Source organism: Neomonachus schauinslandi, chromosome 9 (genome assembly GCF_002201575.2).
Source record: "Neomonachus schauinslandi chromosome 9, ASM220157v2, whole genome shotgun sequence".
NCBI classification, from domain to species: domain Eukaryota; kingdom Metazoa; phylum Chordata; class Mammalia; order Carnivora; family Phocidae; genus Neomonachus; species Neomonachus schauinslandi.
The window spans coordinates 101,489,326-101,503,956 of NC_058411.1; the positions used below are offsets into that span (position 1 = coordinate 101,489,326).

Genomic DNA, 14,631 nt, shown 5'->3' on the forward strand with positions numbered 1-14,631 from the left:
GTGGTTGGCCTCTTTGCCCAAGAAGAGGCCAAGGGATCCAGTGCCTCCATGAACATTAGGGAAGATGTAGGAGCCGTTCCCAGTCCACACATTCAGAGACCCCAGCTTTATGGCCACTTAATTACTATGTCAGGCATCAGCCCTAAGGATCATCATCAGGTTTTTCTCCAACAGAAAAAAGGACACTCGCTGCATGGAAGCTCCACATCGCACGTGATTGGGGAGGTTTAACTGCGGGGGCCAGAGGTTGGCAAGACGAGGAGCAACCACTCCCTTCTTTTTCTGGGCCTGCCAAGAGCAGTTGCACTTTATAGCAGATGTTCTTCCCTGGTGGCTGCTCATATTAGTTGATTGGTTTTCTGTTATGTATTTTTCCTTGTATTTATTAGAGAAACAGGACTTTTAAGCCTTATGTGTTGTAAACTTGGATGGTGGATGTGTCTGTTAAAAGCCTGTCATCTGAGTTTCTTTTCATCTTTCTATACAGTCATCATCATTGTGACCCTGGTAGAAAGAGAAATGTCCTGTTTCCCCATAGCCGTTTTGAGGTACATGGTATGAAGGTAGCTAGAGCCAAAATGAAATCATGAATAGAAAGAGAAGCTGATGGCACTGAAAATTTCACAAAACATGCAGGATTTGTCTCATCTTTTGCAAGGATGTTTTTGCCCCTCGATGACATGTGCTGATGGTTCTGACTTCCAGGGAAATATGAATGAATTAACATCATACATTTATTTGTTCACATACTTATTTTTGTCTCTTTTAAAAAGCTAGTTGTACTCTTTGGAGGTTATTTTCTAAGAAAAATACAACAAGAAAGCAAGCCTTTCCAGGGGATTATCGTAACTATAGGAAAAACACAAGTTCGTAACTGAAAATTGCAGAAGCCCTGTGATGGTATTCTTGCACCCACGCTGTAGACAGTTTTGGTTTTCTTGAGGCTGCAGCTGAGAATAAGGTCATGTCTCACATTGTTAGCCCTAATTCTTCCTCCCAGGCAGACTGGGAAGAAATCTGGGCTAACATGAGGCCAAGAGTAAGGAAGATTGTATGCCCAGGAGCCACAAGACTGCAGAGGCCAGCGCTGGTGGAGAACCCAGCAAGAAATAGGGAAAACGGAGACGCACAAACAGGGAAACTCACGTTCATTTCAGATACTGAGATGAACTATTTGAGGGTGATGAATAAAGAAGCGGTTAAACTAGTGATTTTCACACACACACACACACACACACACACACACACACACATGCACGCCCCATCCTGTTCGCCTCTTCATTCTCTCATCTTCGTGGGAGGACCATGCGTAATGGGATGGCTACAGCATCTCCATTCTACAAAGAAAGGCAACCTAAATCGAAAGTGTAACGCGATATCTTAGGATAGTCCTCTTGGATCTCTTGTAAAGGTGACCTCTTGTTTTAATTGATCAAAGAGAACTAGTAAGATTCCTGGAAGCTGAAGAAAGGCTAGATCATTGTCCGATTCTTACAAAAGGAGAAAGAGAAAAGGTAGAAACTAAGGCTTGGAGACGGTGTCCAGCAACTTTACAGAAATAAATTGAGGTCACTTTCAGGCAGTACCAGGAGGTTCAGGGATCTTCTTTAGTGAGCTGCTTTTCTTAAATTTAGGCACATCAAAATGTGGGGGAAATTATGATGCTTTCGCTTTGTTCAGGTTAAATATCTTAGAGCCAAAGATTCTTAACTTTTTTGGCTGATTTGTATATTTCAGTTTTTACTTTAGAAAAGGCTTAAAAATATAGAAAACCGTATCAATATCCGTATGCCCACCATCGTTAATTAATTAATTTTGTTAATGTTTTGTCCTATTTGGTTCAGATCCTTATTTTTAAAAAATTTAGATATATCAATAATTTTGTATCAGTTATCAATCCCATTCTCCTTTTTTTCTCTAGGCACAATAGCTATCATAATTTTAGCCTCCTTAGACCCAATGGAGCTGAAAGTCCATTTCCTGCCTCCTACTACCATCATCAAAGAAACAGCAGTGCATGTACACAAAAGTTCCTTAAGCTGTTAAGAGGGTCCCCAGACCCCATTGCCCAGCTGGATCCTTTAGGATTGAGAGACCAAATCAACAACCCCTGCTTGGGTAATCCTTTCCTTTGGAGAATCCAGTTAGCCATCAACAAATAATGGGATCCAATTTAGGCAGAGCCCTGTCCCTGCTGCCCAGGGAGCTGCTTTCTGAAGCTTCAGACATGCCCACTTGAGCAGTGTTGGCCTCCCGAGTTTGCCATTTGCTGGTTTGTCCTAGAGGATTTTGCTGGGCAAGGGGCAGCCACATGGCCTCTGCAGTAATCACAGTTCAATATTGCTGCTCAACCACAATGTGAGATCTTTGACAGGCTTAAAATTACCCTCGTTTCCACTAGCAGAGCTTTAATTTGGTTCTGTCTCTTGTCTGCTATTAGGAATCATGTTGACTTAATGGCAGAATAAAAATAGAACTCCTTTCCTCCTGCCTTATCTGAATCCGATACTTTACCATAGGGCTTGTTCCTTTCTCAGAGCCTGAGTACATGCAGGAGTGGTTCTCTCTCTCTCTCTCTCTCTCTCTCTCTCTCTCCCTCCCTCCCTCTCTCTCTCCCTCCCTCCCTCCATCTCTCCTTCAAAGACAGAAGTCTTTAATCACTCCACTTTGATGATGTAAGTGAATTTACCCACCACACCCCTAACTTTTTTCCAGCTTTATTGAAGCATAACTAACACACAATTAACAGATATTTAAAGTGTGCAGTTTGAATATTGATCTCTGAATACATCTGGGAAAGCATCACCACAATCAAAATAACAAAGGTGTGCATTACTCCTCAGAATTTCTAGGCACCTGCTGATCTTTTTGTTACTAAACATTTGGATACATTTTCTAGACTTTTATATAAATGGAATGTATAGCATGGACTCCTTTTTGTCTGGCTTCTGTCACTCAGCATCAACATTTTCAGTTCCATCCGTGTTGTTAGATGTATCAGTAATTTGTCGCATTTTATTGCTAAGTAATATTCCATCAGATAGATATGCCATACTTAATTCTTCACCTAATGATGGACATTTAGGTTGTTTCCAGACTTTTGATTATTGCAAATAAAGCTGCCAAGATCATTCTCTATGCAAGTCTTTGAACCTATATGTGTTCATTTCTCTTGGACAAATACCTAGATGTGGAATATTTATAAAATAGGGTATGCATTTTTTTTATGTTTTTAGGAAACTTTTTTTTTAAGATTTTATTTATTTATTTGACAGAGAGAGAACACAAGCAGGGGGAGCAGCAGAGGAAGAGGGACAAGCTGACTCTCCACTGAGCAGGGAGCCCGACATGGGGCTCCATCCCAGGACCCTGGGATCATGACCTGAGCCAAAGACAAACGCTTAACCGACTGAGCCACCCAGGCGCCCCATTTAGGAAACTTTTTTAGAGTCGTTGTACTATTTTACATTTCCTCCAGCAGTGTGTTAGAGTTCCAATTGCTCCACACCCTTGTCAACACGTGAAATGGTCCATCTTTTTAATTTTAGCCATCCCAGTGGGTGTGTTGTGGCATCTCACTGTAGTTTTAATTTACAATGTTGAGTATCTTTTTTATGCACCTGTTTACCTTCTCTGTCTTTTTTTATGAAGTGCCTGTTAGATCTTTTGCCTATTTTTTATTTGTCCAATTATGGAACTTGTATAACTTTTTATTTTCTAGATACAAGTTGTTAGTGTTTTTTTGTTTTTTGTTTTTTTGAGAGAAAGCATGCACGTGCAAGCAGGGTAGGGGAAAGGAGAGAGAGAGAATCTCAAGCAGGCTTCACGCTCAGCATGGAACCTGATATGGGACTTGATCCCATGACCCTGACATCATGACCTGAGCCAAAATCAAGAGTCAGACACTTAACTGACTGAGCCCCCCAGGTGCCCCTAGGTTTTTGGTTTGTTGTTGTTGTTGTTTTAAATAGTTTCTCTTAGGGTGTGGTTTGCCATGTCATTTTCATGACAATGTCTGGAGAGGGAGGCAAATGTGTGTTCTTAGAAAACAGTGCTGCAGAGAGTTGAAACAAAAAGAACAGATAGGACTTGAAAAAACAGAAAAGGAAAACCAAAATACATCTTATATCTCAAATAAACATATAACATGAATTGAATGTTTCTGTTTGCACAGGTTATCACATTATTTGTAGGGTTATATCCCAGTATGAGGGGAGGAAAAATAATTTTCTCCCAACCCTTCTGAGTTCTTGCCTATGGTAGTAAGGCAGATTAACAAGAGAAAAACAAATTTATTAACTTGGATACATGGCAGATATCCGGGGGAAAAGATGAGTAACTGTATAGGTGGCCTGAGCCACAAGCTTAAATACCATCTTTAGCTCAAGAAAAAAAAAAGTGTGTAACTGGCTGGGGGAACTAGTGTTGGGAGTTGGTTACCAAGAAAAGCTCAATAAAGTAGGGTAAGGTGGTTATGCAGCTTTAAGTCGGTGCCTTCTCTACTGATAAATTCTCTTGTGATAGAGAATCAACCTTCTCTTCAAGCAGGGAGAGGGAGACACCCTTAACAAATGAAGATTTGCTTTATAAATGTAAATTTCCCTTTCAGAAGAGTAATTTATACTCTGTTTTCAGAGCTTCTCCTGTATCTGCTCTTTCTCAAAAAATTAGTTCAAAATAATCCTTATACCAAAGAGGTATATTTTGGGGTGGCACACTCTGCTACCCTTCACCAGCTTCCTGTTGTTCTTTCATTTGCATGCCAGATTGATTCTCTTTATAACAGCTTTATTGAGCTGTAACTGGCGTATGACAGAATATGCCCGCTTAAGGCATTAAATTAATTGGTTTTTACTGTATTTACAGAGTTATGCACCTATCACAATATATTAGAACATTTCATCACCCCAAAAATCTCATACCCTTAAGTGGTCATTCCATTGCCCTTACCCCCACTCCAAGCCCTACACAAACACTAATCTCTTTTCTGCCTCTGTAGATTTGCCTATTCTGGACTTTTCATATAAATCGAATCACATAGTATGTGGTCTTTTGTGACTGGTTCTTTAACTTAGCATAATGTTTTTAAAGTTCTAAAGCATAAACTTCCAAGTTCATGGTTTTTGAAGTTTTTAAGCATAATTTATATTTTTGTCCTCTGAGAATCCTTACAAAATCCAAGATCATTAAGATTTTCCTATGTTTTCTTCTGTACAGTTTTAATTCTTATATTTGGGTTTATACTCCACTTCTAGTTAATTTATGCATATGGTGTGGGGAAAGGGTCAAGGTTCATATTCTTACATATGGCTATCCAATCGTTCCATCACCATTTGTTGAAAAAAAATTATTCTGTCCCCATTGAATTAAAGACATCTTACCACCTTTAATGAAAATCAGTTGACCATATGTGTGAATCTAGTTCTGGACTCTTTTCTGCTCCATTGATCTATACGTCTGTGTACCAATATCATATTTTGATTACCACTACAACTCATATAGAGTCTTAAAATCAATTAGTTTAAGACTTTTAACTTTGTTCTTTTTCAAAGTAGTCTTAGGTATTCTATGTGCTTTGCATTTCATATATATTTTAGTATCATCTTTTCAATCTCTTAAAAAAAAGCTTATTGGAATTTTCACTGGTAGTGTAGGGGAGATTTAGGATAATTGACATCTGAAGAGTCTTCTAATCCATGAACATGGTGTATCTCTCCATTTATTTAGGTCTTCTTTAATAATTTCAACAGTGTTTATAGTTTTTAGCATTCAAATCTGTTGTCACATTTAACACTAGGTATTTCATAATTTTTATGCTGTTATAAATGACACTGCTTTTTTAAAATTCCCAATTTTTATTGTTATATATAAAAATATAGTTGATGTTTGTATATTGACCTTATAGCCTGTAACCTTGCTATACTCACTTATTAGTTCTAGAAACTTTTTTTTTTTTTTTTTACAGATGCCTCAAGATTTTCTGCATGGACATTCATTTTACTTACGAACAAAGATTTTTTTACTTCTTCTTTTCAGTTTGTTTGCTATTTATTTTTTTCTTGCCCTATTGCACTGTCCAGGAGTTTTAGTACAATACTGATAGGGATGTGAGACCAAACATCCTTACCATATTCTTGATCTTAAGGGGAAAACATTCAGTGCATCATTTACTGTGAGTCTCCCCATCATACCTTTAATACGCGGCTTATTCTTGTTGTCTTGACCACTGTGGATAAACCAACTAACCAAAGAACAAGGCTTATGGACCACTTAGCTTTTCAAACCATGAGCCGTAACCATTATTCACTTGGTGGCCTTAGAGCATGCATTGTTTCAGAAAAAAAAAATAGTACAAGCCTTTTACAATTAAGTGGTGCCAAATGCCACCATTTGAGTCTAGAGCAGTGGTTCACAACTCATATATAGGTTCACAACTGTATATGAGAATCACCTGGGGAACTTTTAAAAATCCTGATGCCCAGGCTCTACATCAGTCCAATTCTATCAATATAGCCCTGATGAGTTATATATTAAATTACATATGAATTTATACAATCTTACCACCACTCTCTAACAAAAGGACTGTTACTATGCCTATTTAATAGGCAATTTACTTAAACTGAGGCTTAGAAAGAAGGTAAGTAACTAGACCAGGGTTTCAAACATAGTTTGACTCTAGAACCTACACTTAACTAAACCCCCTCTGGCTGTATGAGAAAATAAAAGACACCTAACCCCTTCCCTGCACCTCTCCATGGTTCTATTGTTGTTTTGGAATTGATCCATGAAATCTTCATATTAGGACTTATCCCAATAGTATGTTGTTCTGTTTTTACTCATCCATTCATTTGTTCACTCATTCTTAAGGTTTGTACTGAGTGCTTTTTTTTCCCTAAAGATTTTACCTTTAAGTAATCTCTACACCCAACGCGGGGCTTGAACCCACAACCCTGAAATCAAGAGTTGCATGCTCCACCAACCGAGACAGCCAGGCACCTTTATATTGAGTTCTTAATATCTGCATAGTGATATGTGTAAGTTCAAGGGTGACAAAATAAGAGCAGAGCAGCCGAATCCATAGAGCAGTAGCAAATATAAATGTAAAAGATTCCAAGAGGAAGGAGAATGGGGATAGATGCATGTAAAGCGATGCTCAAAAATCTTTGACTAATCAGTTCAAGCATTTAATATAATGTCTTCTATGCACTGGTGTGCCTGGGGCTGGCACAAATATAATCCCATAAACTACCCCAACCCCAGAGGTTTTTTTACCAACCTTTTCTTAGAGTTCTCTTTTAGCTCTGGGGTCCAAAAGACATCTTTTCCAGACTCCTTTTTCCATACTCCAGTATGCTACCTGGCCTAGTGAGAAAGGGTATGGGACACCAAGAAGGGAATAACATTTAGTGAACGCCTGTTGTATTCCAGGCATCGTGCAGGATGCTTCTCATGTGTTATTCCATTTGATCTTTATGCCGATCCTGAGGGATAGGCATTACCCCAGTTTTACAGATGAGAAAACAGGTTCTGAGGGGTTCAGTAATCTGCCTGATGTCATAAACCAGGAGCAAGTGAAGCCAGGTGTGATCACAGGTTTGTCCAGTTTCAAGGCCCAGGCTCTGTCCCTGGCTCAGAGGCTTCAAAATTGTCCATAGAGAGACAGCAATTGCACTTTCTTCCTGAATGTTTTAGCATTTCTAAATCTGAAGGTTACCACTGTGAAACATGGCAAAGAGATACAAGAAAAAGAATGTTGGAAGACTTTCAAAATTAGGAAGGAGCAAGATGGTTTCAGTCAGAATATAAATTTGTGGTGAAGGTCTCATCCCATTTCTTAGTTCCATTCTTGAGTGATTCGAGAAGAAATCCTCACAGGATATCCTATAAATTGGAGTGGGCATTGGATATCCAGTATCTTTTTTTAATACCATAAGAAAACAAAAAGCAAAGAAGAAGTTTAAAAAAACCTTTGAACTAGTTTGAAAGAAGGAAAATCCTCAGGACCTCTCCCAGGAGAGCTTGCAGTTAAAACCCTAGAGATGGATTGTTCCTTCAGGAACAGCCCTCTGATCAGTTGGCAGTTGCTCTCTTGGGGACTTTGTCTCTAAGGTCCAACTGGAGTCACCTATTTTTTCTGGTCCCACATTTGTTTTGTCACAAGTACCAGCTACTTGTAACCTCAGGCTTTCATGTTCACTCGGATTGTTCTTACACTGTGGGTAATTTTTGTGTACATATGTTTTGTGTACAAATGAAAGTGCAAATAAAGGACGAGTAAGGACCTCATCTCACTTATGATCTTAGGGAAATGTGTCAGAAGGGACCTTAAAGAAACTCCTGGTTCCCAACTTTTCATTTCTCACGTGAGGAAACCGAAGGCCAGTGAGCCTTACGTGTTTTCCCCCAAGTTCCGAAGTCACTTGGCGACAGAGTTGCAACTTAAAACCAGGATGTCCGACTCTGTGTCCACCAGTAAGAGTGTGCTTTCTGTCACAATGGCTACCATCTTTCATATGCGTTTGTCTTCATCCGTAGATTCTTCAGAAACCAAGCCCGGAACTCAAGCACCAGCTGGCTGCTTTCTCCAAGCGTGTCGCTAGCGCCGTGACTGAGCTCATCCAGGCCGCGGAAGCCATGAAAGGTAGGCTGCATTCTCTCATGTGGAGCAAGTACAGCGAACTGAGTACAGTCTCAGTACAGTGAACTGTACTCATACTGCACAGCCAACCCAGGCCCTTTCTTGGCAAATGCAGTCCAAAGGAATACAGTGAGGTACTTTTTTTTTTTTTTTTTTAAGCAAATGGGAATAGAGTTAGATTTTCAAAGTAATATCCTCCCAAAGCAAGGCTTTTTTCCAATCTTTGCATTAAGTACTTCTTCTTAAATGGTATAGTCCATCTGGAACTGCTCACTTCTCTGAAGGGTGTCGCCATTTGTTTTTATCTGCAGTTTCCTTCATCAGAATATTTATCCTCATTCAGATAACACACTTCATGTTTAGGAAATGGTGCCCTCTGGGTACATTGTTTGCACACCCCTTCACGGTAACATTAGAAGCAGTCACCTCACCAGAGAAATTCAGTTTCCCTTCGTTTGAGTTGAGGTGAATGGCTGTTCTCCAGGAGTCCCAAGAGAAGAGAATGGCAAATCTGTGTGGTCAGCAGAGTCTCAAGTCTCTTGAAAATAGTTACTTGCGTTCATGAGGTTTAAGTGAGAAGTTAGAGTAAGGCTCAAGCTGGCCTTGGACCATGAGATCCTGATTTTTGAAGCTATCATTGATGACCACTCCTGTGCTAGGGCTGTGTACATAACTGACTTAGAAAAACAGGAGCAGACAGGAGCTCCCCTGCACCCAGCTGATCTCTGTGAGAGCTAGAGAGAAGATCCCTTAGCACCATGCAGCTAGTAGGCTTCTGGAGCTTCCCTGCATGTCACTCCAGATACTGTTCATAACGAAGCCAGTGCCCTGCAGTCACAGCTACCAAGAATGACCCTCTTTGGACTGATTTTAGGAACAGAGTGGGTGGATCCAGAAGACCCAACCGTCATTGCAGAAACAGAATTACTGGGGGCCGCAGCGTCCATTGAGGCTGCCGCCAAGAAGTTAGAGCAACTGAAGCCAAGAGCAAAACCAAAAGTGAGTGTCCGTGTGTGGCTGCTTGTCTCATGTCACTGGGTCTTCCTGTGGATGGCTGTGAAATGGAGCTCGGTGTGCCACAGGAAGCTTTATCTCCTTCCCTGTGGTTAGACTCAAAAGCGGCAAACTTGTTCTCCCAGCCCGGCCCCTTTTCACAGGGTATGGAAAAAAACCCACGGGTGGATCCTTCAGGTTAACCACCCAGAAAAATACCTTTGGGTATCCAGAGGAAGAACCCGGGCATTTACAATCTGAGTTTAGTTCTGTTCTCTATAAAGCAGGTGTTGGATACTTATTATGGAAAATCCCTGTCCCTGAATGTGATATCGTCACCCTCCAATTATCTGGTTTCCATAATGTAATGCAAATAGCAATGCTGGGTCTCTCCTTTTCTTAAAATCAATAGAGAGGACAATGTGGACCTCAAAAATGGATCCAGTGACAGACTTTCTCAATATATGCTGGAGGCTGTGGTGGGCTGGTATGTTTCCTCCATCTGTGTTTGTCATCTAGATAAATGTTTAAAACCTAAGATCATGAGTAGATATTAGAAACAGCCATTTAAAGAAATATTTTAAGATTGGGCAGTAGAGAGGACAATTATTACATAAAAGGACGGGAAGCTAGTGCTGTCCAGGCGCAAAGCCCAACCCTGTTAAGCTCTTACCTGTCCCTCCTCCAGCCCCATGGCTATCTTCAGTCCAAAGATGGCCAAACTAGAGGAGGTCACTGCAGGTACCTATGGCCTCACTTCCCTTCCAAGAACCCAAATACATTAGGAAGTAAAACCTGGTTTTTGCCCTCAAAAAAGTTGGATCCCTCAGATTAGATATGCCTAAAATTCTACCTTTTTTATAAGACCAAAGGATGGAGTCTGAGCACTAGAATACACCACACCTCTCAAAAGCAGAGCCTGGGATCATGTTGTATGGAAACTAGACATGAGCAGGTAGTAAATGGATGAAGCTTGGGAGGCTTCTTAAAACCATGAAATTCTTCGAGCCAGTCTCCTAATAGTCGCTCTAGACTCAGTGAAGGCAGTCTTTAAATTTCTCATCAAGATGTAATTTAAGAGTTATGGCTTCTGATTTGGGGGTTTACCAGGGTTCTCTCCACTAGCCTCTAAGCTGAGGGTCTTAAGTGGTCTGAGATTGTCCAAGTTGTTCTCAACAAGCTTAAGAACGGAGTGCGTGTGTAGGGGCGACTCCCATTTTCTGTATGTCTTTATTTCTGCTTTATAAATCAAGTTAATTGCAAATGGAAAATTACTTTGAGCTAAGAAGCAAACAACCATTGACTAAGATTTAGAGGCTTTTTGCATAGTTGGTTTTTCCTCTTCCTCATCTGATTTCACACAACCAACCTCCCCTGGAAAGCTTTCGTCTGCTAATGCTGAAGTCATGTCAATTGGCACCCTTCTCGAGAATTAGCCTGGTGCTCCTGTAACATTAGCACTTCACCAGGTCCTAAGAGCTCCTGTTTCAATCCCTCTCTCTTTGTCCTTTTGCAGGATCCCTCAGAGTTCTGTCTCTGAATCCTAGTTGCCCTCTGTCTAGCCACTTATTCACCTTAGAATTCTTAAGCTGAAAATACAAGTCATTAGAGGCCCTGCCCCAGAGGATTGTTGTTACAGCAATTAAATGAGATAATTTAAGAACACAGTGCCTAACTTAATAGGCAGTAACTGTATCACCGTCACTGAAACTATGCTTCAGGGACTTTTATCTACTACCTCCTCGGAGAATGCCTGCAATAAAAATTATTCCATAGATCCATGAGCTGATGGCCATAGCAAAAAGAAAACAAAAGGCTCACGTTGATTGAGTACCAAGCAGGGGCCAGGCAGCCTTCTAGGGGCTTGGCATGGATGAACTCATCTGGCCCTTACAACAGGTCCACAGAGCAACCTGTATTCCCATCCCTGCTCCATCCATGCAAAATCAAGGGCACAATACCTTGCCAGAGTCAGCCGGCTTGATGGAGCTGGAAGCAGCGTATGTGGGCTCTGGGTGGCAGGGTCCGTTCATCCCAGTCCTTTGGGTCTAGCCAGTGTCAGAGGCTGGTGCAGCCCCCCAGAAGGGGTTTTGGGTTTGCCTGTACCGTTTGAGCTATTAATGCCTCTTCTGGGAATCTGTGCTGAGGAGGAAATCCAGAGAGAAAGAAAGCTCTGTGTGTCAGGGAAGGCTATTCCTAGTAGCCTTACTTGTAGGAAGAAGTTAGATATGACCTGAGTGTCTCCTTGAAGAAAAGTATGCGGCTATTGAAAAGAATGGTTGATAGGACTGTGTAGTATGAAGAAGATGCTCATGGCATAAATGTAAAGTAAAAAAAGAAAAACACACAGGATGCAGAATTATGTGCTCGTTATGATTACAACTCTGTAAACAACACTTGAATATGAAGGAGACAGGTAGGGGATGTACAAGGGTGACCGTGAAATTAGGGGAGGGCCTGTGTTTTAATATTTTATAAAACTGTTTTAAAAATAACAGCACTTAAAAAATGAGCGGTGGCTGCTGAGATGAGCCAGTGGGCACTCCCTGCCCTGCCCTAGGATCGTCCAGCCTTTGTATTGACAGTGTGGGTCTGTACACAAAGCCGAGGTCGAAGTGAAAGTCGAAGTGGACGTAACTGTTGATTTGAGCCCCTTCCTTGGGGATGCCCACTTTAGGGCACTCCCCTCTTCATGTGAGGAAGGGCACTTGGTATTTCTTGAGTGCCTGAAGATGATCTGAAGTATTACTCCACCCAATGGCCAAAGGCTCTGCCACGTGGATTATATTATCTCTAAAATCGTTCTAAAGAAACCATCAACCCAAGTGATGGTTTTTGTGCCTGTCTCAGGGTACCCTCTGCTTTGTGGTAATAACTGCATGAAATAAAATACCTTCCTTACCTTTATAAAGGAATTTATTTCCCCAGTTAAAAAAAAATGTCCAATCTGACCCCACAACCAACCAGTCTTTTGTGGTGAACTGATTCTCTCCATGCCCTTCCATAACTGAAATAAAGAACTTATCCTCAGGATACCACAAATAACATTTGCTATCACCTTCCTATCCCTGTAACTACACACGACCACACAAGCCCTCAGCATAGCGTGGGTAATGCTTTCCTTTGTAACCACGGAGCATTTACGCTGCGTTGAAGAATAGTACCGGGGAAAGGCTATGGGTTTTTGGTTTTTTGTTTAAATTACTCTGCTCGCCACAGTCTCAGGTCACCTGTTTTAAAAGTAGAACGCTCCCTGGTTTATGAAGATGATTCTGGTATATTCCCAGCTCAGGCCCTTAAAATATAAGCACCTCTTTTTGCCTGCAATCTCCCCGATGGGAATAACAAATTCGCACTGTTGGATCCACTGTTTGCTTGGGAAGATGGCAGGAAGGCAAAAGGGGAAGGTCGGTGTGCCCTGGTGCATGTGCCTACGAGGTTGCTCGTGGCGCCGTTTCCACATGTATCACCAGCCTGTGCGCTCCCCAGACGGGTAATGGACTTCCCGCAGTACGTACGGTGCCTATTCTCGAGCCCAGCCAAACCTGGATGCCTTTGCTGCAGGCCTCTGTGTGATATGTTTGATATATTAGGTTGTTATTTAATCCAACTATATATCAAACATATTCCTACAGTGTCTTGCCCTGTCTCCGGGGGTTCCTAATATAGTTTATAAGGCAGCAGGAAAGAACACGTTAAAATCACAAGCAGATTTAGAAGACGGGCTGCTCATTCCATTTCATGATGTTATATTCCATTTTTTCTTGTAGCGTGTCAGTACGACTAGATTCTTTTGTTTGTTGTAGAAACAAATCATAATTATGGATGTCTTCCTAAGAGCTTGGGATAATATGTGTAGCTTAGTTTTGCGCAGTAACAAGTCCTTAAGGGATATGCTCAGTGGAAAAAAATGGAAGGTTCTAGCCTGTGTTTGTGACATGGGATAAACGTCAGGACTATAACCCCTAAACACATCCAGACATTGCATTGTAGTTCTCTTTTGTCCTGATCCTCAACTTAGAAATTAGTGATTTTCATAATCAAGTTTTCTGCGAAAAATTCAAGCACAAATCAACTCTCTGCAACTTTCCCTTCCACCCATAGCATCACAACGTATAAACCGAATCAGCCATACCAACTGTGGGGATGGTGAGTCACTGGGCTTTACATAAAGCTTGCTTAGGACTACATGAATCTAGTAACGGTAATACAATGCAGACTGGACTCTGTTGAATTTCCTGTAATAGGTTAAATGGTCAGTAGAGGTTGATAATATTTAGAGTAAGCTGACAGTAGCCTAATTGGGTGCAACAGGAAGTTTGGGATTATGAAACATTTTTTCTGGCACTCGGCAGCCTCCTTTGGTTGGCTTTGACCTCCTTATCATAGAAGAGCCTGCAAAGTACATGTTAGTTCATTCTGATCTGTCTCAACAAAAGACTATGAGCTCTGTTTTCTAAAAAGAGAACAATTGCGCCCGTAGCTCAGTCCTTTGGAGCAGAGAAGAAGCGCTCTTTTAAGAGCACTTCCGTGTGTATATAAGCAATGCCCCATGCAGTTGGTGAGCCAGTGGTTTGACCAGATGGGTCAGGAAGGCTTCCCCTGGTTATGTCTAGAAGCCGTCTCCAAGTTGCTTGCAGTAAGTGCATAGTGACAGGTCACAGCAGCGGCGGCGGCAAAGTGATGACAGGGAGGGAAATAGACAGTGGGAGTCCCAGCTTCCAAAGCGATGAAGTGGAGCCTGGCCCTGGGACCCTTCTCCGCTGAGAACAGATCAGTAAGTGTGTGTCAGCAGGAGCTCTTTTAGACGGCTTGCAAGATGCAACCAAAATTCGTGCCACCGGGGCGCCTGGGTGGCTCAGTCGTTGAGCGTCTGCCTTCGGCTCAGGTCATGATCCCGAGGTCCTGGGATCGAGCCCCACATCGGGCTCCCTGCTCAGCGGGAGGCCTGCTTTTCCCTCTCCCACTCCCCTTGCTTGTGTTCCTTCTCTCGCTATGTC

General features: G+C 41.6%; 1 protein-coding gene across 2 annotated transcripts in view; it reads left to right on the plus strand.

Annotated features, from left to right (window-relative positions):
• Positions 1 to 14,631, plus strand: part of TLN2 (talin 2) — a 191,678-nt gene that overhangs the window by 161,867 nt on the left and 15,180 nt on the right. For both annotated transcript variants that reach the window (XM_044917829.1, XM_021693794.1), the window contains 2 exons: positions 8,536 to 8,641; positions 9,513 to 9,637. In XM_044917829.1, the coding sequence (XP_044773764.1) occupies positions 8,536 to 8,641; positions 9,513 to 9,637 (231 nt within the window). The remainder of the gene's footprint in view (positions 1 to 8,535; positions 8,642 to 9,512; positions 9,638 to 14,631) is intronic.